The sequence below is a fragment of the Lipophrys pholis genome (assembly GCF_963383615.2).
Source record: "Lipophrys pholis genome assembly, chromosome: 4".
In the NCBI taxonomy this organism is placed as follows: domain Eukaryota; kingdom Metazoa; phylum Chordata; class Actinopteri; order Blenniiformes; family Blenniidae; genus Lipophrys; species Lipophrys pholis.
The window spans coordinates 26907177-26933856 of record NC_137637.1 but is presented as its reverse complement, the minus strand read 5'-3'; the positions used below and the strand labels follow the sequence as shown (position 1 = coordinate 26933856).

At 39.4% G+C, this 26680-nt stretch overlaps 2 protein-coding genes across 3 annotated transcripts; one reads left to right on the top strand and one right to left on the bottom strand.

The window, feature by feature from the left end:
- The first annotated feature begins 1255 nt into the window (after window positions 1-1255).
- Window positions 1256-6797, top strand: LOC308109091 (elastase-1-like). The gene is made up of 8 exons (XM_080462460.1): window positions 1256-1374; window positions 1489-1592; window positions 3102-3202; window positions 3817-3942; window positions 4744-4880; window positions 5006-5148; window positions 5860-6009; window positions 6705-6797. The coding sequence occupies exons 1-8, from the start codon at window positions 1335-1337 to the stop codon at window positions 6714-6716; spliced, it is 813 nt and encodes a 270-aa protein (XP_080318586.1). The 5' UTR covers window positions 1256-1334; the 3' UTR covers window positions 6717-6797.
- Window positions 6798-12992: 6195 nt separating this feature from the next.
- Window positions 12993-26516, bottom strand: gls2b (glutaminase 2b (liver, mitochondrial)). 2 transcript variants are annotated; one of them, XM_080460651.1, is made up of 18 exons: window positions 26236-26516; window positions 25568-25667; window positions 24544-24665; window positions 22216-22345; window positions 21612-21691; window positions 21095-21258; window positions 20122-20180; window positions 19450-19482; window positions 19278-19336; window positions 19088-19154; window positions 18610-18660; window positions 18336-18512; window positions 18125-18256; window positions 17247-17339; window positions 17101-17162; window positions 15990-16066; window positions 14322-14385; window positions 12993-13552 (listed from the first exon to the last, which is right to left on the bottom strand). In XM_080460651.1, the coding sequence occupies exons 1-18, from the start codon at window positions 26412-26414 to the stop codon at window positions 13396-13398; spliced, it is 1806 nt and encodes a 601-aa protein (XP_080316777.1). In that variant the 5' UTR covers window positions 26415-26516; the 3' UTR covers window positions 12993-13395. The 2 variants fall into 2 exon arrangements, with proteins under 2 accessions (XP_080316777.1, XP_080316778.1); XM_080460652.1 differs by having other exon boundaries at window positions 25568-25689; window positions 26236-26354.
- Between the last annotated feature and the right edge of the window lie 164 nt (window positions 26517-26680).

Below are 26680 nucleotides of genomic sequence, written 5' to 3'. Positions count from 1 at the left end.
GGAAACACATGTTTTACAAGATTAACAACAACAATCTATTGAGGACAAGGCCAAAGTTGCTAACTAAATATTGTGTTGGCTGTAGCACGTGAAATGTGGATAGCCTCTTAGAACAGGCTCTGTACTTCAGCATCCAATACTGCTGAATATTACCTCTGCAGGGCGTCATGAATACATATCAAAGACTTGGAGTTGTAGCCTGAGGCTTGTTACTGCGAAGCTTTAAACGCTAATCTAAGTCTATACTTATCAACAGCCTTCGAAGATATCCATCCATAGTGAACAGTATAATTCCTTTAATGTACTCCCTGTGTACCTGTTCACCTCTACCCTTTCAGTAGCTGGAGCTCAGCTCTTTGGTGTACGCTGGTCGCACTGGTGCAATAGAAAAACAAAAACATAAACTAGACATAGTAAAACAGAGGATCAATGCATCGCCAACTTGAGGGCAGCAGTAGCTGTTCTCCATTCGGAGTTTACCAGAAGCGAAATGTGAAACTGCGTGACATTGTGTGTGTGTGTGTGTGTGTGTGTGTGTGTGTGTGTGTGTGTGTGTGTGTGTGTGTGTGTGTGTGTGTGTGTGTGTGTGTGTGTGTGTGTGTGTGTGTGTGTGTGTGTGTGTGTGTGTGTGTGTGTGTGTGTCACAGCTTGACCACTAATCTAAATACATTCTACACATGGACACGTTCAAACTAATTGTTGGCTGTGTAAAATGGTCGCAGCCACACATCTTCCTCCGGTAGGTTTTTCAGAGGATGTAAAAGAGAACAAGCTGAAAGGGGATTGTCGTACATGCAGCAACAGAGTAAAATACATCTGGAGATGGTTGTTAACAACAGGAATCCACTCGCAGAGAATGTCAGAGTGTGTGTACGGTTTGTCCGTCACACCGATTTCTACCTTTTGCTGCAAGCTGTACACTATGGCATAGTGATAGCAGAGTGTGTTACAGGTGTTACAGTTTAAGAGAATGTGTTTATTTTTCACTAAAACTGCAGATAAAAGTACATTGCACACGCACAATATAAAAATGTATGCACTCACAGTTTATACTAATAAAGGTTATTTGTTCTGTACTGAAAAACTGAGAAACCAATCAATACTGACAGTGTAGCTGCTAATGTAAGTGGAAAAATAAATAGACGTGTCCGCTGAGTCAGCTATTGAGGTGAGTAAATCCCCCCGTTTCCCCTGTAGCGATAACTGTGAGATAGACACAGGTGGACATGTGCTGGTATTGAACACTCACGCAGGCACACTATCAGCGGAGTGGCCCTGAGGGTATAAAAGAGTAGTGGGCAGAAGTCTGGAGTGAGTTTCTGGAGACTGCAGACATGCTCAGGTTTCTGTTGTTGACCTCTCTCGCAGCCCTTGGTAAAAACTGTCTCGATCTTTGATATTCGGCATACACACAACCACACCGCTCCTCACACACTTGAGTACGCGATGAGCGTTTGTTGTAAACCTTCTGTGCCTCTGTTTGTCCAGTGCTGGCTGAGCTGGAGCCCCAGCCCAGGTACCTGGAGGATGACACCGCTGAGGGGAGAGTTGTGGGAGGTGAGGTGGCGAGACCCAACTCCTGGCCTTGGCAGGTATTGTGCTTGCTTTCTTTTACTTTATGGTAACGGTTGTGAAAATATTGAGACCCTTGGTTTGAGTTATCCAAAATCAATGCATTGTGGTACGTAAAAGCGAGTAACTCATGTATCCAAGGTATTTTCTCAGTCCTGGTAGTGCCTGTAGTCTCTTGTAGATTCCAGCAGTGGTTTGCTCAATGGCCACGTCACAGATGTAATGGGCCACACTGCTGAAGATCCAACTGTAGATTTACTAGAGATTCAAGCTAAAGATTTGACAGTTCTTGCCATTAAATCAAGGTAACTAGTTCCCAGCAGTATAATGGAGAAAAATGTCTATAATGTCATAGTGTCGATACTCAACTTAAGTTATACAAAACCGACACACTGTGAAACACTTTATAACTCACTCTGTGTACTCAAGGTGTTATCTGCTAAAAAAAAAAAAACACCTTTTTTTTCTGATGTCATGGAACGTATCTATTCCTGTAGTACCGATAGTTTCATGGAGATTCCGTTAAAGGTTTCAACATAGTCGATCCAATTAAACACACTACTGAAAACTGAACTTTACTAGAGATTAAATCTGAAACATCAAATAATGCTCCAAAAGAATAACACAAGTTCTCGCTGTCAAATCACTGTGACTTTTTATTCCAAATGATTAATGTAGTGGAAAGAAAACGTAATATTTGTCTTGCAGTGCAGTAGAAGCATTTTGTAATGTGAATACTCGCGTAAAGTCATTGAAAAGAATCTGCGCAATGTGACAAAGCCTATGTACTAAAGATATTATCTTGTATGTATGTTTTCTATTTCAGAGACTTTCTTGTTTTCATGTTATTGAACATCTCACAACTGAGTGATTTCAAGTACATATAGCCTCTCGTTGATTACAACAACGGTTCGCACCACCTTCACGTTATAAGCCGCTTAACTCAAAACCATCTGTGGATGCATTCATCCAGCATTCATTGTGAGGTCCTACGCACCAGCAGCCAAATTGTCACTGAACACTTCTACCACAAGAACATAGCAGAATTACTCATAACATTTTTGACTATTTTCATTTTATTTTGATTTCACACTGTAATTACAAAGAAATTACAATTGAAACAAGGTTCAGTTATGACTAAGTTGCTCTGCTGAAAGAAATATCAGATGCATTCTTTGGAATTGACGCAGGAGAGACATAACAAGGGGACAGAGGCCACATGTCCACAGGCTGCATGTTGCTCATGTCATATAAATAGTTTGAAGTAGAAGCACAATCCGATGTGAATGCTCGAGTAAAGTGCACTGAAGTGTAGTACCTAAAGAAATATATTGATTCATCTGTGGTCATACATTTGTTCCAACGTTTTGAAAGGTAAAGACGGCCGGTGTCTTACAGACAATAGAGGCACAAATAAAGTTAGTAGAGATGTTTAAATGGCTTTGGTGTAGGAAATGTTTTTTTGAGGGGGTAAAACGGTGAGCAGTTCGGTTTGATGTAATTGTAAATATTCTCTGTGGTGTCTTTAGATCTCTCTTCAGTACAAGTCTGGCAGCAGCTTCTACCACACCTGTGGAGGAACCCTGATCAGGAGAGGATGGGTCATGACCGCTGCTCACTGTGTGGACAGGTGGGAGCTTCATGCATCACAGAAAAGCAGCTCAGCTTAAAAAGCCGTAGTAACTAAATAGCAGGATGTGTTTTCTGAGCAGAGCTTCGGAGGCGTGAGTCCTTGGGTGAGGCGTCTCACTTTAATGCTGACTATTGTTTTCAGTTTTCTCACGATTCAAATGACATTCGTCAAGCAAGTTTGTCCTTGGAAATGACACATGATCACAAAAGTCATATGATGAAGTACAAAAAAAAAATACCCACGCCCATATGAGGAACAAGTCTGGTTGGAGTATTTAATGTGACTGTGACAAAAAAAAAAAAATCAACTACAGCATTTGTCAATAACATTTTAATTTGAAAATCCATATTTGATATGTTGTTTAAAAGTAATTTAAGTCGCTTTCCCTAAACTTAACTGGAATGCAATCACATCATGTTGTCTATTAAATGTTTTTACAGTGAGAACCGGTCCTGGAGGAGCACACAAACAGAATTTTTGTTGTTAGGTGTGAAGGTGTGACAGGCTCATACTTGTTAATGTTGTTTTGAAAGAGGCCCCAACCTATTGGGTCATTTTGGTGTGAAGATGTGCTGTGAAGTATATATTTCGCCCCTGTTTTGACATCACAGGTCCAGGACTTGGCGCGTCGTTCTTGGAGATCACAACATCAACTCCCATGAGGGCAGAGAGCAGTACATGAGCGTGAGCCGCGTCTACATCCACCCCAACTGGAACTCCAACAGCGTTGCTGGAGGGTTCGTCTTACTTTGTTTTTTTTATCCATTTGTATACTGATATTGATTTGATATTTGCCTTAGTCTGACACCACTAATGCAAAAACAAATAATAGACCAAACAAGAAATTTCCGATGACATTTTATGTGTGTGCCTGTGCCTCACTGTCGAATAGCATTTCCTCCGTTTTATGTTTTTCACTAAAATCCAATCCGCTTTGACGGGTAGATATTTCAGTGTTTTTGACAATTTTGTGGAAAAGGTTTGTCAAATCTTAATCAAAAATCATAGCTTTTTTTGTAAGTTGCTCTTATTTTCACCTGAACATGAACAATGTTTTCTCAGTTTCCATGGACAGGTCGTAATTTCTTCACATGGCAAACACAGAGAGCAACAACGTGACTCTCATTCACACCTATACAGCCAATTCATAAACGCCAATCACCTTCTTAGCAAATGTTTGGGCTGTGAGAGAAAAGCAGCATACCCTGAGATAACGTGCAGGAAAATGTCCACATGGAATAACTGGGGATTCTTTTTTTTTTTTTTATTGTGATTTGATGATTTAAATTTCATCACTGTGCAGACACGGATAAACACTATTAAAAATATAACCCTGTAGTGATTAAGGATGAACACACGTGTTTGTTTGTTGCTTAGTGAAGAAAAACACAGAAAGAAACCTTCATAACAAGCAGAAGTAAATACATCACTCACAATGTTCAACTCTTACATAAAGCTGCAACCACAATGAGGTTTTATCAGCATCGAAATTGAATTTTCTTCGCCAACGTGAGGACATTGTGGTCTGACCCTCACAGCTGGGATATTGCTCTGCTGCGTCTTTCCTCCGATGCTTCTCTCAACAACAACGTGCAGCTCGGCATTCTGCCTCCCTCCGGTCAGGTTCTGCCCCACAATAACAACTGCTACATCACCGGATGGGGTCGCACCCAGAGTAGGTCTCACATTCACACATCAACCGCAAATAAGCCCCTGATTTTACAGATACGGCACGATATGAGCAGTCCTATCTCAGGCTGTTACACAGTTGTCATTATGAATGTTTTATTTTCTCCCCAGCTGGAGGTCAGCTGTCTGCCCAGCTCAAGCAGGCCTACCTGCCTGTTGTCGACCACAAGACCTGCACCAGCTACGGATGGTGGGGCAGCACCGTGAAGGACTCCATGGTTTGTGCCGGTGGCGGCAGTGAGTCCGGCTGTCAGGTGAGATAATGCATTTCAACGAGCAATCTTTCAACTGTTATGACAATAACATGCAGGTCCAGTTAGGTTTTTGTTAATTAAGCTCCTTTGGGAGCAATTTGATCTACGGTGTCTTGCTCAAGGGCATTTCAGCGTGTGAACAGGTGGAGATGAGAATTCAACCTGCAACCTTCCGAATGGTAGACGACCATATTGATATATTTGTATGAAAAAAAGAACCTTTTTTCATGCGGGACAGCTCAAAACATTTTTCCACTCCAAAGTTTCTGACATTTTTGTTGAAACCATCTTTTCACCCCTTGAATGATGCTTGGGTGTAAACAGAGCAGGGGGGACAATGGGAACAACTTGTCAGACCTCAGTCCCACTCCACAATGACAGAGCAATCTTCAATGTCTTCCACCGAGCAGTGGGCTGACCCCTTACTGTCAGGGAAGATATTTTGGAGGACACTTGCGGGATTACTTGCTGCATCAGCAGGGGCATAAGTCACTTGCAATGATCCAAGCTCGTGCTTAAGCAGCACAAAGTGTCAAAGTCTTGCAAGCTCAAAAAGTTGCTCCAGGCCGACTGGGATTCGAAATGGATATGCGATGCGGATGTGCAAATGAGTTATTCACATGTGATAATTCAATTTTGACTTTAATGTGCCGAAATCACAGCATCGGTTCTGAATATCTGGTTTGTCTGTGATGTGTTTTTGCGGTACAGGGCGACTCCGGTGGCCCCCTGAACTGCAGGGTCAACGGCAAGTGGGTTGTTCACGGTGTGACCAGCTTTGTGTCTTCCTCCGGATGCAACGCCCTCAGGAAGCCCACTGTCTTCTCCCGTGTCTCCGCTTACATCAGCTGGATGAACAATGTCAGTATTTCATATATGTAGAATAAGCACTGTCCTAAGCAACACCTTGATTATTTGTTCCCCATGGATCACAATCAAGATGCAATTTGTCAAGAAACCAGAATGTGGGATTTTTTCAATGACATGATGTTCCATAATCCAAAGATTAGTTGTTGTTTTTTTTTTTTTTTAAAAAGAAAAGCTTATGTATCAAAACCTAGCAAATTAAAAATAATATAGTGAAAAGCTGGTTTGCTTAGAAACTTAGCATGAGGTTATACAACCCGTAGATATAAGGATGAGGCGTAAGGATGCGTAATCAATTAGAACTATAGTATTCAAACAGAGATTACTACTTGCCACAAGACCAGGTTTGTGTAGAGATTAGAGTTACTTTCACAATTTCAAGATCTTGTAGCCCTTCTTCTTAAATTTTGACATTTATCTGATATGTTTTGTCCTATTTGCCAGTTGTTACTTTAATAAGCGAAAGATTTGATCCCCCCCGTGATACGAGTAAATTAGCAGAAGAGGCTGTCGAACACAAGCCCCGTCCACGCTGGCTAATCAGACCTTGATTTCAAGACATGCAGTAATAAGATGGTTTCATTCATTAGCTCTTTGCATTTCTTCTATATGTTCCTATGTGTGCATTATTTTGCAGCTTGTTTCTCGAGTATAGTAACGTAATGATTCATTTGTCCTTGCTTTGCCAGATCATGGGTTGAGAGGGAAGATCTCCATGGAAACGAGAGAAAACTCTGGATTCGTCTCAATTTCCCGACAGAATAAAACATCAATTTTATGAACATTTGCCTTGCATTAGTTTATACATGCGGTGATGAATACACTGTGAGCACTCTTCTGAAAATATAACCGTGAGGTAGAATTTTGATGAAGATACAAATTCTGCCTGGACAAAGATTTAAATGAGTGTTTTGTTGGGGGTTTTTTTATATCAGGAAGTGTTTCTTTGTACCACTAAACTAATTTAAAAAACTTAAATGTAACACTAACTCAACACAGTGAGTCATACTGTTTTACTACTGAAGAGTGAAGAAGTGTCTCCGAGACAATTACAGGAACACTTTGTTAACAATTAAGCTCCGTAAGACAATGCCAAGGCTTGACAAATTAGAGCAATAGCTAAATGAAACAAAATTTGAAGTTATTATGCCTCGTGAAGATCTCTTTGAGAAGTCAGTTATAATTTATTAGTAATTATAATGAAATGATGTGACAGAAAAAAAAACCCAATGAAGAACTAATGAGCTGAGTCAGTGGCTGTATACTTGGGTATTGTTTGGATGCAAGTAATTAGCAGGGTCAATTCATTTATGCAGGTTAAATTGAGAAATTATAAATTATAAATAAAGTGTACCTTTCGAGGCCAGAGTGACATATATTGCTGCATACAGATTTGCACATACACAGGCAAATTCAAACATGGTCTATCAGTTTCAAGAGCCTTTGTTTATTTACGTTGTTATGTTCAGGGTTTATAATCAGTTTTATGAAGAAAAAAAAAAGAAGGTATTTTCTTCGGTTATTCCAACCAGAGGAGATCAGCGTCCCTGTGTGAAATCCACATTAACACAGATATTGTGCAGATGGATGTTGCACTGACCAGAAATGCCAAATCCTACTATAAAACATTCTTATTCATGACATAAAAATACAAAACAAAACAAAACAAAATGCGCATCATTCAGAAAGAGACAACAAAGAAAAACAAGCAGTGGGATTTTCCAAAAAGAAAGATTGCACAAAAAAATAGCATGACAAAAAGAAAGTAGACTTCACAGTGTAATGGCAGACTTGACTACAGCTGACAAGCGTGAGATGAAGCACATCTGGGCTGGAGAGAAGTGAACAGTTTCCAGTGAGCACATACTGTGTGATACTGAGTGTTACACAGTAGGATACACAGAGGCTGCGTTTTCTATAACCAAGCCACACTGGAGACCGTCTGCTACTTCTCACAGCTTTGAGGAAGAAAATTAATGTCGATCCTCATTAACCGGTTCTGATTCACAGGCTCATAAGGTCTTTATGTATAGATGGGTGCAAAGTTATGAACAAACTTTTCTTGCGGATAATTTTTCAAAAAGAAAATAGGGGAATAGAACTGTGATGAACATTAAAGATTCTATTTGATGTTTAATAGAGGGAATAGACTGAATGTGGAGCTAAAACAACGTCTGAGCATCAGAACGTTTGTATCCACAAGTATTCGGTCATTTTTTAGTCAGGTAACTGTCATGTGGCCTGGAATCTATTCGCGATAACACCGGGGTAATGCAGGGGTTCTAAAAAAACTTAAACCGACCAATGTCATGCCTCACTTTTCATCTCATGCCAAGTTATAATTTATAATTGAATCTCAGATTTCTTAACATTTTTCACTTTTTAACATATTTCATTTGTCCACAGCATAACTGTTCCTGTGCTTGGTAGAGCTTTTGATTTAGAAACCGGCTAAGTCAACATACGTATATAGCATATAAATGTTGTTATGGGGAAGATTTTACACTTCTTATCAGCTATGAGAACCAATAGTTCAATATTACACATGGTACACGTGGACTTATGTGTCACACAAAGAGCCATGACAGTGCCAAATCCAAGTCACCAATGACCAAGCAAGCATGTTTTTGTGCTGTGAAAAAAACTGTAATATTAAGAGAAATCCCACACGTGCTCTGGGAGGACCTGCAAACCGCAATTAGGAGAGCTTCCTGACCTGGAAGTAAACCCAGATCTTCTCGCCGTGAGGTGAGAGTACTATATGAACCAATTTTGGAGAATTCCCACTACCAAATCATTTGGATTTTGATGCAAGATTTCCTGGATATAGCGGTCAAAAAAACCTGCTTCAGAGATGATACTCTGGGCAGGGAGCATACAGTTGTGTGGTTTGTATTATTAAAAAAAAGAAGAAAAAAAATAGAAAAAGAGTCCTGTGTCTCTGCAGTGTAGTGGCCATATGGCGGTGATGATGGCTCCATGTCCCACAGTGGATACCTGTCATGTTGTCTTGTTATACAGCAGGCCTCTGATGTAAATCAGTGGTAACTGGAACGCCAGCTGCATCGCTAATGACTCAGAGCCGTCGAGCTTCTGCAAAGCTGTGAAGGAAAAGAAAAACTCTTAAGTGTCAAAAGATACAACCGCAAATAACTCTCGAGGTGGAACAACAAGTTTGCATGTTCTCCCTGTCCGTGCATGGGTTTTCAGGGTACTCGGGATTCCTCCCATAGTAGAAATTAAAAGTGAATGTGTGGTTATTTGGTCGCTCTGAACTGGAAGCAGGCGTGAACCTGAGTGTATATGACTGTCTATCGCTGTGCGTAAGAAGAAGAAGAAGAAGAAGAAGAAGAAGAGGATGAATCGCATAAAAGTGAGCCTTTCATTCCTCAACATTGAGAACTCTAAAGGTCAAGTGTGTCAGCCTGTAGTGTTTGACTCTAGAAGCCCTGGTCTTAATCTATAGATACTGCAAACTATATTTAAAGAAACCTAATGAGGCCTTGCAAGAATGGAATTTTTGTTAAGTTTCACTGTTATCTAATGCTTTGTCGATCCTCTATTCCTATTTCTTAACAAAACCTACTGTAGTGTCTCTGTGAATATTTAATCATATCAGTGGACCCCTTTGAGATATCTAGTCAAGATTTCCATACTAATTAGAGATTATTAGAAGAGTTAATCAGCACAGAATTAATGGATAAGGACACTTTCTACCACTTTCTCCGCTGGTGGAACTAAATCAAAAGGTCATTGTATCTGTTATATCTCTGCGAGAAGGTTATGGGCCCCACATTAATGAGAAACTGTTCACTTGTGGGACTAATTACAAAGCGTTCATCATTTTCTCTGTTTGATTAATCTTATTTTGGGGATGAAAGATGTTCACCTATCAATTTAGCCCACTGTGAAGATGAACGGTTCAGGAGTCATCTCAGACTGAAGTAGGTTGATTATGTTACTGTATATTCAGGCGTTTTCTTTAAGACACGGATGTTTCTTCTGTTTAATCACTATGAAGGCCTCTGCCTGCAGGACTGATTTATGACGAGTTTCAGGGAATGAAAATGATAAAACTAGCTGCCTCCTAAGTTTTTACTGATTTATGGAATATTGTGTCGCTCTGCTGTGATTGCATGCTATTTTCAGAGTTGACTGACAAGTGATCTGAGCTTTTAACTGAATTAAAAACCTCCAATCACTCCCCAAATGGGAAAATGCTTCATAACGTCTGGAGGTTTTTGATTCTGCAAAAAAAAAAAAAAAAAAAAAAGATTTATTCAATTTTTCACATGAAAATTGTCAAACATTTCAATTTTCTGCTTGAAGCTTCAGATTACTGCTCGTCATCTTGACTTAGCGGGAAAAAGTGTTTACAGTAATTTGCAGGTAAACATTTCACAATCCCAATCAGCACTGAGCTAAAAAAGAAAGAAAAAAAAGCTCATTATTGTGTTTCAACATAAATAAACATTTAAATATTTAAATTTAAATAAATGAACAAATGAACAAATAAAGAAAGAAAGAAAGAAAGAAAGAAAGAAAGAAAGAAAGAAAGAAAGAAAGAAATAGATAGATAGATAGATAGATAGATAGATAGATAGATAGATAGATAGATAGATAGATAGATAGATAGATAGATAGATAGATAGATAGATAGATAGATAAATAAATAAATAAATAAATAAATAAATTTAAGTTTGACCCAAAGCATTTTTCTAGGGATCATCTATTTATCTACATTATATTCTGTACCTGTTTATTATTTTTTATTTTATTTTGCCCAATATGACATTGAGCATAAAGTAGGGTACACCTCGGGCAAATTGTTTGTCTATTACAGAATTAACACAGAAAAATTGCAAACATTCCCACTTTCAGATAATGTAAAGACACCATGCAAACACAGAAAAACGAAGGACGCAAACCCGGGTGTTTGTGCTGTGAGGCTAGAGTGCTAAACACTACATGACCGTCCGTGCCATCCTATAGGGATCATGAATGGCAAAACTAAATAGAATGGAAATTCATGAGTTTGTCTTTGCGATATTTCAGAGGAAACTAAAGTGGTGGCCCAGCAAAACAGACAACCAAAATCCCCAGGCACTCACTGCTGCTGGCAAGTCTAAAAATATCAACATCAATCATCTACATTCACTGTCGTCCCGGGAAAGTCAAGATGATTTAACACACTACAAATTAAAGCATGACAAAAATAACTATAAATACAAGCAATTAATCCACCCACAGTCCTGTTTTTTCTTTTTTCTTTTCTTTTACTTGAGTACGATGTGTCCTCAGTGCTGGAGTGAAGTTCATCTCAGGTCCAACTCATTAATGTCATTTTTATTGGTCTGAGTTCATTAGACGTCCTGAATGCGAAGAAGTTCTGAAGCATAAATGTCTGCCTGCCTGAGAAATAGTGATTGAGGCCTAATTTATTTCATCCAGGAACTGTTCGGAGTTCAAAGCTGTAATTGAGAAAGGCAAGAAGAAAGTGCATCTCATTTAGAAGAAAAAAAAAGGTCCTGATACCTCACGTGCTTTCTCTGTTAAGGCAGGAAGTTAACGACGAGCTTCCAGATGGTAATGACCACCAACAAACGGTCGGTTTTATCGAATGCTTTTGAGATAACAAGGAGCACCAGTTTACACAGTAAACTGTTCCGTTCCCATCAATACCTTTGCATAATCGATTCGGCAAAGGGTGACAGATTTATTTCTGTAATCGATGGAAGCGCCGGACGTCTGTATTTGTGCCACATCTACTCTTGCTCCATGCAGAGGTCGTGTCCTTTCTGGCAGATTAAAACGTTCGAAAAGCATTTGAAGGACAGGACAAAAATGTGAAGGAATTATTCAATTTTATTGTCTGGCGGTGCCTGTCTGCAGCTCTTTTGGGCCTTTAGGGTTGAAGGATTTGTCAAGACCACCAGGGTGTGTTCAGGTGGCAGCTGTCTCTCTGCATGTCAGGGCCAGTCTTGCATAAGCTCGTCATTTGTGCTCTTTTCCTGCAGGGATCTGAGGTACCATGCTCAGTATCACCGAGCTCTGGTTTCCTCTAGTGATCAGTGGGGACGTTCGTTGGTTGGGTACACAGTGCCACCTGGTGGAACTGGGGCAAACTGAAGCACATTTGCCTCGTATCTCTGAGTTGCATGAGTCGGGTCAGAAAGGGGACAACCTGTCATTACCGATTAACTCCACATTTAGAAATGAAATGTTGCCAAGAAAGGAGAAACTCTGTTGGAATAATCCAGCCCTGAGTCAGCATGCATTTCTGTGGGAACAGATCCATTTTTCATCATTTAGTGTGGGGAGGGTGGGGGTGGGTCATGTAGTGTAAACTATCTCAGTGTGTTGCGCAAGTTGCAGTGACTTTCAGTGGAACTTCTGTAAAAGGGAGCAGCTGAATAGACATCACGTTATCTCATCGTCTTTCTCCAGAAAATATATGGCGCCCAAACTACTTCTCGAGATCATGTATTGATCTGCTTATGTGACTTATTGGTGTACTATTTCAATCAGATGCAATTGTATCTAAAAAAGTTTTTTTTAAACTTCTGCAGTGTTTTTAAAAGAATGTCATTCAAACAATGAAATTGATGCGGAAAAATATTTTTATTCTTTATAATTTCACCATATAAGTCATGAAAATCAACAGTAACATTAAATCAGCCCATAATTATCACAATTGAAATTTACTTTTTAAAAACGCTTGAAAATTTTAAGCTTATTTGTTGAGTGTAGAAATAACTGACAAGTTATTTATTGAGATGCACCTACTTCTGAAAAGCACATCCTGATCAACTATAATTTCAAATTGTAGGTATCTCAATCAGAAGGTTGCAGGTTCGATTCCCCGTCTCCTTCCGTCTAGTGAATGAATTGAGCGCCTTGCATGGCAGCCGCATCCATTGGTGAGTGAGTGTGTGTGAATGGGTGCTGGTCAAGTGGCGGAAAAATGCTACAAGTACAACATTTTTCATCACTTTTTATTTTTAATTATTTAAAAAGTTCAAAATACATAATAAATAAGGGGGAAAAAAATGACGGTAGAATATATTGCGGTCAGTCAAAGGAGACATAAATACACCACATTTTTAACTCATCAAAGCAATGTCTGAATTATTGGTTTCATGTACATTTACATCCATTTTATGTATGTTTTAAAGCGGCATTGATTGTATACTGTTACATATCAAATGCAGTATTTTTTCTTTTATCTTCAAAGCAATCTTTCTTGCTTAACAAAATCTAATTTTGAATTGGTCTTTGGATTTGCTGTAGTTTGCATAGTTAATTTCTATTTACAAACCATACTTTCATGACGGATTGCACAGATTCCCTGATATGTTTCAGTCTGAACTCTGAAAGACGTCACACCATGCCCTCGACGGTGTCCAGCTTCTGGGGGCGCTCGGCTTCTTTGCCCTGCTCCTGTCGTTGCCTGAAGTCTTGCTGGTAATCTTTGAGCACCTTCACCACCTGGTCATGTCCGAACTGCAAGGCATCATCCACTGGCAGGTTCCCCCACCTGCATGTGGCGAAGACAGCGTCGATCATATCAGTAAAGGATCTTTGTCAGTGGTGTAATCTTAAGTTTCTATCTTTGAACACCTTTAACAAAAAAAAATATTTTCAAGAGAAGAGGTGGTGTGTAACTACCAATAATTCCAAACGTAATAAAGCCACTACTGAAATAACTTGCCAATACTATAATAGGATATTTAAGCCATTGTCATAACAACACATTGACAATCATTTTTACATTAAGGAGTATCTTTTTTAAAAGTACAACCTTTGTTACAATGCTCAATTTGTAGTTAATTATATTGAAAAAATTGTTTTTTGTGTGGAAGTAAACAAAGTACACTTCTCATAAACCACCAGCAATTTGCTTACCACAAGTAATTTTAAATGGAATTCAATTTAATTTACTTGTATTCTCAACAAACAGTAAATAAAAATTACATTTACTCCTGCTTTTTAAGGAGATTTCTTTTCTCTCCAAAAACAAAGAATAAACATATTTCAGTCCAAAAAGTTGAAACAACAGTTCAAATTGTGGGTTTACTAAATTAAATTACTACATTTATTACTAATTACTAAATTTATTAAAAGTAATGAAGTGCATTACGTGGTGTAAATTGTATCTAAGGCTTACTATCTGAATATGTGTAACTCGTTATTGCAGCCACAGCAACCAGCCTATAAGGATATTCTCAGTGCAGTTATCATTAAAAAATATGAACAGAAAATCGTCAAGTAATAAAATATAAAGAAACTACAGGCGTCAGTCTCACCTGTCTTCTATAAACGGATCAGCTTTGCAGGTTTCGGTGAGGAACTTCACGACGTCTATATGTCCTGAAATGAAGCAGGAAAAAAAGAAGACACATTTCAGTTTCCTATCATGGACTGTCAAATTGAGACAATCTTTTGTAGTTTGATTCAGAAGCCACTTTTGTTTTTTAAGTAAGTGTCAGTGCGATGACACACGACAAAAAAAAAAAGAAAGAAAAGAAAACACAAACTGGAAAAGTTTTTCAGGACTTACAAGTTTATCTAAGAGCATGACACTCTGTGGGCGGAGTGGGAAAAAAAGCAGCTAAAAATACAAACTGCGTGAGAAAACACCCTCCTGAATTCCTGCCCAGAATCAGATCTGATAAAGCAAAGCTTGCCTCTATTTGGGAGAAAGCAGTTGTTACTTATTCTTTTATCTCGTAAACATATAACTTGCTTGCATCCGACGCTCTTCTTTTGAAAAAAAAAAACGTCCCTGTTAAAGACCTGACAGCGAAGCATTAAATCTGTGCTGTAAATGAACTTGGATCACAACAAAAGACAAATAATTGACCATATGGTGCTCTGCGAGGCTTCTTAAAGCTGATCCAATAGTCGTTTGTATAATGAGAGCCAGAGGTAATGAATCCTTACGGTTAATCTTGAAAATGAAGCGAGAGGAACCAAGTTTCCACTCATTACAGCTGTGAGCAACTAGACTAACAATTGATCAAGTTTGAGGGTTATAACATCGATTAAAGATAAACTGAAGCTCTTTGTTTTTCTCAGGCGGCAATTGAATGTCCAAATGGGAATGAAGCCACATGTTAACTGTCAACATTCAACGCGAGTGAGACACAATCGCTCCTTCAACTCAGTTTGATAGACGTCTGTTGGCGTGTAATAACTGCGGCTGCTACGTCGAGCGATCTTCGTTTAAAGTGGGGTGAAATCTGCGTCTTCTGCATTTCAAGCTGACAGGTATAATAAGTAGGGCAGCACATGTAGTGACAAACTAGTTTCGGCTGCTCTAATGTCATTAGCATATCTGCAGCTCCACGTTTGTGTCGCCCGCTTCAGATGAGATGAAGGTGCCGGGTGAACGTCGCTTCGTAATCCACAGGAATGGAGAGATTTGTTTTGTCTTTCTTGAAGAAGAAATGTCAGTTCAGGCCAAGACATTTCATAATTCATGATAACATGAAGTGACTCCTGGGAGGAGATGGAGGAAAATAAGTCTACGCGTTGGCGCGTCGGCAAGAACGACTCCCAACACTGATTGATCGTCCAGTTGCACAACAGTTAACAAGCTTCATCAATCTGAGAGAACACCCAAACCAGGGCTGAAATAAACCCGTTTCTCTGTTTGCTGCATATAAATGTGTATAAATATGAAGAAATAAACCGTGCTTTTTTCCAAGAGCTATCTCAAAGAGAAATGAGTAACACAAAGTACAGCAACTTCATTTGTCCCGTTTCCACAGTGGTGACAGTATGTAAGATTCCTAATCGTTTGCACATTTCTTCTTCTTTTTTTCCAATTACATGTTGAGACCGTCTGAATCTTTCTACACGTTGCTGGCTGTGCAGCAACATAGCTCAGATTCACACATGGTCCCGAGGTGTGTATTTTTGGATTTCGCGGGATCCCTGGAGCACAGATGGTCTGAGCAGGTGGAGCGTACCCTCTGCTGCAGCGATGTGGAGTGCCGTTCGAGAGTCGTAGTCTTTCTGATCCATGTCCATAGAGGAAAGTGCAAATCTGCAACATGTAATCAGTCATTTGGAGAAATCCACTTTAGTTATACAATGAATTACACCGATGACAGTTGTTTTTGATGTACGACCACAAAACATTCCGATGTTATATTGTCTTAGCAGCAGTCATTTCATCTGATCAAGTCCAGCAGTTGCACTTAACGTCTTCTTTTTCTTCACAGAGTGATTGTCCAGGGAACAGTAGTTTTAACTATATGAAAGGCATCCTCATCTTCTGCTGAAACCACATTGCCTATATTATGATATATATTAAATTGAATTAGAGAGCAACAATAATATACAATCTCAGGACTTTGTACAGACCCAAAATTTATTTGAATTTAATTCCTCTTTGTCTTGTCTCAGCGGCTACATTCAGAAGGCACCACGGCGGATCATTTGCTCCAATCTGACGATTCCTCTGCCTATGAACTTCTGTTAGACCAACCATCTCCATGTCCTCCCTCACTACATTCATCTCCTCTGAGGTCTTCCTCTTCTCCTTTGTCCAATATATCTACTGTCTCTCCTCAGTGCATGTGTGAGCATCTCAACACGGCCTCTGGAACTTTATCTCTAAACTGTCAAATCCTCAGTTGTCTCTGTAATCTGCTCATTTTTAATCATGTCCATCCCGCTCACTCTCAATCTCGTCATCTCGTGCTAAAGCTTGTGTATTTCAGACAATGAGACTGTCTCCAAACCGGTCTCATCGAGCATGCTTTATAGTACGCTTAGCTCAATCAATGAACAGAAATGTGACGTATTAAAAGGCAAAAAAAACAATAAATAAAAGAATTGCTGGTGATTATCTGTGCACCAAATGTTGGGTCATGATTTGAGAGTAAGAAGATTTGAGTGATAAACTTTAAAGTACTACTTGAAAGTTCGTGTCACGCAGCACTGAGACTATTTACTACACCTTCCCACATTTCATTTGTACCGTCTGAGTGTCGTTGTTTTTTTTTATTACTCAAGCATGACTTATAAAGTTTTGTTTATGTCCGGAATGGACGATAAGAGCTTTGGTAAATGTACCTTCTCAGGGCTGACACGTCTCCACTGTACGCGGCGAACAGCAATTTGAAAACAGACTTGAGCTGCAAAATACAATAAAGTAGCGTCAACACAGAAGTTTAAAAAAAGCATTTGAGATGCCAAACAAAGTAAAAAAAACAACTTACACCGTCATCGCCATCCTGTCTGCGAGGGTCCTGCTTCTTCACAAAGTGCCTCAGATTGTCGTAATTATGGAAATTGAAGTGTGACACGAGCTCCTGAAGGTAAAAGGTACAGCAGCGGGTGATGATTAGGAGAGGGAAACACTTTAAAGTCACAAAACAAACTGTGTTGTAAACAATGAGGAGTCATCGGGTTGTAAAATCTGAAGCAGTGAGAATAGGTTTTGATTAATAATAGGATATAATACGCAGAATAACCTAGATGTGGTAGTCAAGCTATGTAGTTCACCAAGGAAATGGTTCAGTTGGAGGGTTTTGATATCCTCATCGTCAGGATATTACAGCCAACACTCAGCCAGTTAGAAAGAAAGACGGAAATTTAAAGGTTGATGAGTTGCCACTGTCATCAACTATGTGGCTGATTTGTGATGGTGTTTGAGTTTGTCTTTATTCAATTAAAGTGAATCAAACTACTATGTTGTAATTGGCACACGCGAGGAAAACTGAACTGGACTGAATTAAATGTAAACAATTGTGAACATGATTAAAATCCCAGGAGGCTGTCACTTGAATTTAGGAAATTACAGTAGCCTTAACCTCAAAAAAAAAAAATCTATGTAAATTTAAAGAAGCATTCACATATGTGCCATAGTTAAAATTAGTAAAATGGGGCGTATGTACAAAAATAAATCATTGTGAAAGGTCAAGATCAAACCAAGCACATTTGTAAAAAAAAAAAACATGCAACTGAAACTAATTCAATAAGAAAATACAATTCTTTCTTGTTTCTGCGGTAATATTTCAGTGATAACAAGTGTTTCGGTTGTTTGCAGTGCGTAGCCGCAGCTGTGCAGAGGCATAAATAACAGTTTTCCTCTTGCCTGACAGAAGAGAATTCCCCGAACACTGTTTCCAACTCTGTCCAGCGGTGGAGACCAACACATCACTCCCATAACGTTGGGAATCACGAGCAAAATTGCACCCGAGACCCCTGATTTTGCTGGCAGGCCCACCTGAAAGAGACGGAGGATGTCCGATATATCTCAGGGGGAAAAAAAAAAGATTCAGTGTGGTGATAACGCTGTCACTCACTAGGAAGGCCATCTGGCCAGAGAAATCATACATGCCACACGAGTGCATGAGGCTCAAGGTGTTCCGCACTGCCTCGGCACTGAGAACACGCTCGCCTGTGATCGGACAGATTCCGCCGTTGGCCAAAGTGGCGGCCATGATGCTTCCGGACTCGCAGGTCACCTCGATAGAGCAAAGCTGGAAACGAAAGGTCCGGTTATCACTAAAACTATTTTCCAAGACAATAGCAACAGATGGCTGGTTAAGATTGTGTAAGAAAATAAAAGCGGTCCACCTGAAAGTAGAAGTCGAGGGCATCGATCATCTCCACTCCTGGAGGAAAACACTGGGGTTAAAAAAAAAAGAAAGAAAGAATTTTTTTTTATTTATTTAAAAATACTCCAATAAGATTAGGGATTTTTTGTGGTTGGACAAAATCAGACATTTTATGAGTTCATAAACAAAAAAAATATAGGTCAAAATGATTAAACACTAAAAGATGACATCTCTTATTATATATATATATATATATATATATATATATATATATATATATATATATATATATATATATATATATATATATATATATATATATATATATATATATATATATATATACGTATATATATAAGCATAAAGGGGAAAGAAAATAACTATAACAATATGTGACCCACAAACATACAAAGAACATAAACGTGTGCGCTATTAGAAAAACAAGCTGCAGAAAGTAAAACCACATTCTTAACACTGCAAAATGTTCTATAACTGACCTTCTTCTCTTTCATGTAGTATCCAATGGCAAAATTTCTGTCACCGGTTTCTTTTTCTGACTGAAACCTGAGACACGGGAGCAGGAGGTCAATACTGCGCCATGAATAATGCAACAGTGGCAGTGGATACGCAATCCTCTGAACAGCCACATGCAGGCATGATAGTCTAAATATAGTCTACAATACACACGTGGCATTGTTGAATCCCACAAATTCTTGTCCAGTCATCTTTTTCACAAACTCCATCACCTGAGAAAACAAATTTGCACGTGTCACATGACACCCTTGACCGCTGAGATAATTATGACGTGTTTTGGGATTTAGTCAACACGGGGCAGGAAATTGATTTGAACACAACTTACGTAGTCGAACTTCTCTGCCTTATTTGAGCGCGGCTGAAAACAAAGCGAGAGTCATTTGCTCATATAAAAATATGCTGATTATAATTGCGCTGTTCATTTGGTTCCCACAGACAATGAGCTGCTAATAATTACACAGTGTGGATAAAAACATGAATGCACAACTGATTGCATGATTTAGGATTCCATTATCAGCTGGTACGGCGCACGGAGGCGGTGATTATAAGTCACACACCTCAGGAAGATTTCACAACACAACACTGCATTCATGAGTGGAACCAACCTCCAATTGATCCAGTTTTTCCTGGTGGAATCTTTGAGGAAATACAGTCATAGGGACACGTAACACATACATATGGACGTTGTGGATTATTATCAATAGCTCGCACATAGCTTTACAAGTGTAAAGAATATGACGAATAAATTACTTTAGACATGTAATACACTACGTTAAACTCTAGTAATTACAATTAGAGTCAATCAGTGTACTTATTTCCAAAGAGAAAGTACTCTTTATTGGTTGCAAACTTGTAATAGATTAAAAATAAATCAATCAATAATAATTTAAAATAAAAGGTTTTACACTTATGCGACTGTGAAAACAAACGTAACCGCTTTTGTAACTGACTTTCTCTAAAAAGACTCAACAATTTGTCCCCATTTTCACCTGTTTACCTTGATAAGGGAGCTGATCACTATGGCTCCGGCGTTCACCATCGGGTTATGAGGCTTATCTGGAGAAATTGATCAGAAGATAATACACAGAGCTGCTGACAAGTTATCTTAACAATGCGTTTGTACTTCGGGTCTCTCGTAGGCACTAGATTTAATCAATAAACCAATAACTTGACAGACTTGGACCGATGACTTCATGAATTATTCAGACAAAAACTACTTAATTTAAAAGATATCACAGATATCGGCCTTTGATGTACGCGAAGCGTAGTCTGAATATATTGTACATCTGGGAATTAAATGCTTTTACTCTTACAAAAGGAATGCCACTAAATTCAATAAATAATAGTCTCCACTGGTATAGAATAAAATAAAATAAAATAAAATAAAATAAAATAAAATAAAATAAAATAAATAAAAAAAAAAAAAAAATAAATAAATAAATAAATTAAAAAAAAAAAAAAAAGGAGAAATCAAAAAATCTTTGTTGAGTTTGACATAAAATTCTTTAAACCAGCTTTTAGTTCCTCTGCTCTCCACCTGTGGAAGAAACTTCCTGAACAATTGAGAACTCCTTACATACACTTCTCTTAAAATCCGGACTCAAAACAATATTATTTGCTTAGAGTCAGGGTTAGGGTTTCTGCACTCACACTAATACTAAAGAATATAAGTATTACAGGAAAAACTATTCAGGCACACATTCAGGCAGCTCTCATGCTAGAGACAAGTTTTGCAAAGAAGAAATGACGAGCAAGGGAAAACATAATCTATCCAGAGAACGATACAATCAGCCCTGATATGGGATTGATGGAGAGTAAGAAGAAGCCTTTAATCTGCTGTAACACGTGTCTACTCATATCTACACGATTTCTTGACTGTCTGCTTGAACTCCAACTGTCATTTCCACGCGCTGATTGTAGAGTGATGGATGCTTTTACAGTCCTGCTGGGAGGAATGAGGTCTTACACACCTTCATCATCCAGTGAGAGCATGTTGAATTTGAAACCACTGGGCTCCATGCCCACATAACGGTGAACCTTGTCGGTTCCTGATTCGTGCACTGCAATCGCATACTGAAGGGGCTTCACGCACGACTGCAGGCAGAATGGCTGTTTAGTGTCGCCCACTGCGTGTCTGTGGTAAAGAGAAAGATTGGACGTTCAGGACGATGTGAAAACCGCATGCTTCAAGCTGTACTGAAATGACAGATTTACTTGACTGGTTTTATTGTAGGTCTGGTGGTAAGGCCAACAGATTGAAATTGAAAGGACGAGTAAGTTCTGCTTTCATTAAAAATATTTAATGATGAAATAGGAAAATGATTCAAGGGGCCTGAAACTTAACTAGATTTTATAACTTTATTTATAATGAGATTGAAGCTTCGCTCTTCCTTGTGACTGTTCACAAGCTTTTGTTTGTTTATCTTTGAATGGAGAAGAAGTTACTGAGAGTAAGTGAGTAAGAGAGTAAGTAAGTTACTGTCTTACCTCTGGCCATCAACTGTACACAAAGAAACACCCCACAGTTCTGGGCTAAACTTGGCCAGCTGTGGGATGTAGTCTGCAACCTGCAGCCACAAGAGAAGACATACAGTGAAGTCAGAGACATTGGGGTGTGAGTCGGGACCTGGCTGTGACTTCCTCCTTCAGGGTCCTTGCATCCCCTGCTTGTGCTGAATGCCACATCGATAGCAAACCTTTAAATGATGATTTGGATCCCACAGATCAACAAGTCACCCCTGTGGGTCCCTGAACAAGACCCTCAAGCTGCGATCAACTGCTCTGATCGTATCAGGAGGGCTTTAATACATTCATTTTCATCATAACATTTAGGTCTCAAAGGAAAATTCCTCTTCAGAATGATAAAGTGGTTAACATGACTGGATAAAGAAGTAGTACATTTACTGCATGCAGATTATTAGGAAGCGCCATCAATTCAAAGTAAGCCTTGTCAATTAATACTAAAAATTTGTACAGCATCACATAACCAAACATTCTTGGTGAGAGAGATAAAAGTGATAATAATTAAAAGAGCTGTAACTCAATGGGTAGGAGCGGGAAAAAAAAGAAAAAAAAAACTGCACAAAAATACCTTTCCATCACTTTCTTTTGACACAGTTTGGTAGATTTCATTTATTTTTCTTGTAAACTCGTCAAACTCTGGGATGATGAACTTCTTCTTGAAGGCCTTCATCATCAAGAAAATGTTTCCACCAACACACCTGTGAGGAGGAGAAAAAAAAAAGAACCAAACTGATGCAGAGTGACTCAGGAGCATTTACTGAAAATAAAACACTTTCATTGTATTTCGCCTGCAGTCTCTCGTGCGGATGGCAGCAGCTGCCAGCTTTCAGTCTGAATGACAGGGCTCTGCTTTGATCAACATGACCATGAATAATGCTGTCATGTACTGATGCGCACTCTGAGACACTGACAGATCTTTTGGGTAAGCACTTGAAAAGAAAGATTTTCTATCTCGCAGCTCACTTTCTGACTGCCTGTACACTTGTTAACTTAAGCTGAAGCCTTTTTTTTTTCTTTCCCAAAACATATTAAACCAAATTACTTGAAGAACATTGTTTATGTTGATTTCTCAATTATTTTTGTTGTATTTTATGAATTAATGGCAGTTTAACCTGGCAATTACATATATATAGTTGAGCAGTTACATTACATAGTACAAATGCTCATTACTTTGGTCTATTAATACACACGGAGAACAGTTGTTATCGTATGTTCGAATAATCCATCACTGCCTCAGAAAACAAATACAGAAAATAAATGGAAGCAAATTTCAAACATAAGGCTGGAAAGAAAGTTGCCTCAGATTAGTTTAATTAGCCATGTGAGGTGCGTGCTGAAGACAAGTGAAGAAATAAGAAAGACAAAAGAAAGAGAGAGAGCGCGCGTGAGAGAGAGAGAGAGAGAGAGAGAGAGAGAGAGAGAGAGAGAGAGAGAGAATTAGGCAGCAAGTCAACAAATCCTGCATTATCAGGGCCTGTAGTGAGAAGGTCAAACTATAAATACTTCGGAGTTATGCCGGCACCTGCCGCATGCCGGGCGCAGCACGGAAAAACAAAACACTCTGAGGGCAGCGGTGTTGAGCCACAAGTGCAATCTGATGTGCTGGGAGGTAGATTAAAACTCTACGGGTGATGATAATTACTAAAAAAAAAAAAACAATAGAACATGGCTTTATTCCCCTTTAAAGTTCCAAAATTCCTGAAAACAATTCCCGTTACAGTTCCCTGAAAATTCCTCTTCAAATCTATTTGACTTATTGATCTGTTGGACTTACAGTAAGTCTCACACTTCATTTAAAACCCTTTTTTTTTTTTTTTTTTTTACGATTTATTCAGTGAGTCTGTCGAGGGAACGCGAGAAATAAAACTACAACGCTCGAGGCAACAGTGTTTATGATTAAGACATGAGTTCTCAAATTAAATGTATGGAACCTCTCATATAATGAGCTGAATAGACTAAAGGTCAGAAATCCTGCTTAAGATACGCAGACCTAAGAACAAAGGGAGCCGACTGAATAATCTTTCCACCACAGGAGCGGGAGACAAGACGCAGAGCTAATTGCCGACCAAATGCACTCGCAGCTTTTCCATATAAGCCTGGAGATAGTCATACCAACGCCTCCCGACACACCGAAACGCAGCAAATTTGCTGCGAACAAAAAAACAAAAAAGGCAGCCTTTAACAGCCCTTTATTGCTGATTTGTAATAAAACCACTTTAATGATGATAGAACAGCTTTTTCACAACTAATAATAATAAAAAAAATTAAAAAAAAGGTAGTGGCGAATGTGTCAAGTGCTTTGTCTCTTAAGGGTAAAATCAACTTTATAAGTGCAGCCCATTTACGCACGGTGACCACTGATTGTACCGGAGCTCAGTCTAACTTTTGCCTCCTGGGTGTAATTCGGTGGACTAAATTTTTACTGGAACATCTGCTGGCAGGTCATCAGCAGCAGCCAACGTTTCTCGAACTGGAAAAGCGTGCAGTATAAATCACCAATCACCAATCTGTTACGTCCGGGGTGAATTTCACACAGTCCAACTTTAACCAATAACAGTCGACTCTCGATGGCCCGCACAAGTGATAAGAGAGTTGTTTTGCCCGTGTAGTAAATTACATTTTGGCTGATTACGAGAAAATCCAGGGATTAAAGGTACAGGACAATGTCGTAAAGGTGCGATATGCAAGCACACTGAAACTGAATTCGAGAACTTTTATCATATTTGCATGTTTCTTCCTGTTGTTGTTTTTGTTGGATTGACGCGGTCGCCATGACGCCCAGCACTACGCACATGGTAGTCGAAGTATCTGCCTGACATGAAAAGCCGCCATGTCTTAAAGGTTACAGAAACAGCGTCATGCAGTTGTTCAGTAAACAGCCTCTTTCTTGTCTGACCTGCGGAACAGATCTTTGTCCATCATCACCTCGCCGACAGACTGTCTCATGGCCCGTCGGATCTTCTCCATGCAGTCCTTCAGGCGGGGGTCTGACGGGTGAAGGCCAGTTTTCCTCAAGGCCTGCAAAGCGAGGAAATAGTTTACTGTCACTGCGCACGGCGGGTACAAAAAAAAAAAACGCATGACACTAGGCTTTTCAATGTGGGATGCACTGTTGGGATCTTTGAGATAAGACTGGACAAAAAAAACAACCTCAAAAGCATTACTTAAGTTGAAGTACAGACACTTGTGAATAAGGAAACGTCAATAAAAGTACCGATTGAACTTTTTTACTTAAGAAAAAAACAAAAAGGACACGTTCTGAAATTAACTTGATTGATACACAACGCATCGTTAATGCATCTGGAACCTCTTTTACTAACCGTGGTGTTGGTGAGGGGGTCATATGTACATACATGTACGCAGATGTGCACAACTACTGCTACGTTATGAACTATGTAAGTGATGCACCAGCTTGATCACTAGTAATTACACTCATCAAAGTTTTGTCCGAAATGTAATTACCTTCCAGGTAAGTCTCGGCATTCAACATGTAACTTCTTAAATATGTGTGAACTCCTGCAGCTTCACTACAGATCGACTACACTACTACACTGCACCTCTGAATCATCATCTGTACAGGTTGAAAGAAGTGACGACACAGTTTTCAGAATGCATAGACACAATAAAGTGAAAGTTTAAAAAAAATATCAGAATAAATAAATAATGGAGTAAAATGTGGATCCCTGAAGACTCTACTTAAATACTTAGTTACATGCAATATATGCAATATATGAGGGAACTATTCTCCTGCTTTAATTCAAAACTTTAATTCTACATTTCAAACGGCACCGCCCTGGCCACAAGAATTTTCTCCTTCTGAGTCCCACTCACGTTTTCTGGCTTCCTCCCAGGGAATCCACTTTGAAAACCACTCATACAGAGATACAGGATGAACCTAAGAAAAGCAAATCTCTGCTTACCGCTGTGAAGTGTGAGATAGGCACTTGCTCTCTTCCCTCTGTGATGGTGTAAAAAAGCATGTCTTCCACCCCTGAGGAGGGGCACTTTGGTTGGGTGTTCCTGGTGAAGTGAAGAGGAAACTCTTGAAAAGAGAAAAGCAGTAATACTCGTGTGTGATTCTCTTCATAGAGCAGTGTCAGATCAATCTCTATAAAAGCGTAGGAGAAAGATAATGTCCATAAAACTACTCAGAACAGTAGAAATCAGTCATGTCAACAGGCAATCGTGGAAAAAAAACATCCGTGCCAATGGATCCAACCAAACTAATAAAACATTATTTAATTGATAGAAATGTTGTTCCTGGCCTTTTTGGAAATGTTCCAACTTTAACAGGTGCCTGCGGTTTATGAGCAGGTGAAGATGGCCTCGTTGCAGCTCAGTTACACGTCTCAAGTGGTTATTAAAAAAAAAAAAAAATCCTGAAATCAAAGTCGCTTTATTTATTTATAGCAGACAGGCTGACACCTCAGCTTGCTGATATCATGGAGGTCGAGTAAATACTCATCAGGTGATTATTTAGCCAATGTGCTTCACATCAAACTGCAGCACATGTACAAATATGTATACTTTCTCTCTGGTTCCGCGGGATGGTGACACTGCACAGGATTACAGTCACACTCACACTTACATTCTTAAAAAGGAATGATCCGCGTGCGTATGTGGTCGTCGCTGGGACTCGGACTCGGCTGTTGACTTTGTGCTCAGACAACATGCCGGCGGCACGTTGAACGCCTTCTTCGCCGCGTCTGTGCTCTTAACGATGAGCTGTGCGGAGCTGGACACACGCAGCGCCCTCAGACATTGCATGGCGGCTGGCCTGGCAGTGGGACAGGAAACACTGCGCTCGCGCTGGTGGGCTCCGAGCTGACTGCCTGCGGCGCGCGCGAGGTCAGGTCACTGACTGCATGTGTCAAAACTCCGCTGCCTTCAGGGCCCGTAGGAAAGGACGCCACTCCTCACAGAAACCCCCACAGTGCTCCTGCAGAGTGGTTCTTCTTTATAATAAATTTGATTTTTGTGTTTATGATGCATCTATTATTGATATTTTTGGGCACTTTATCCTACTTTAAAAC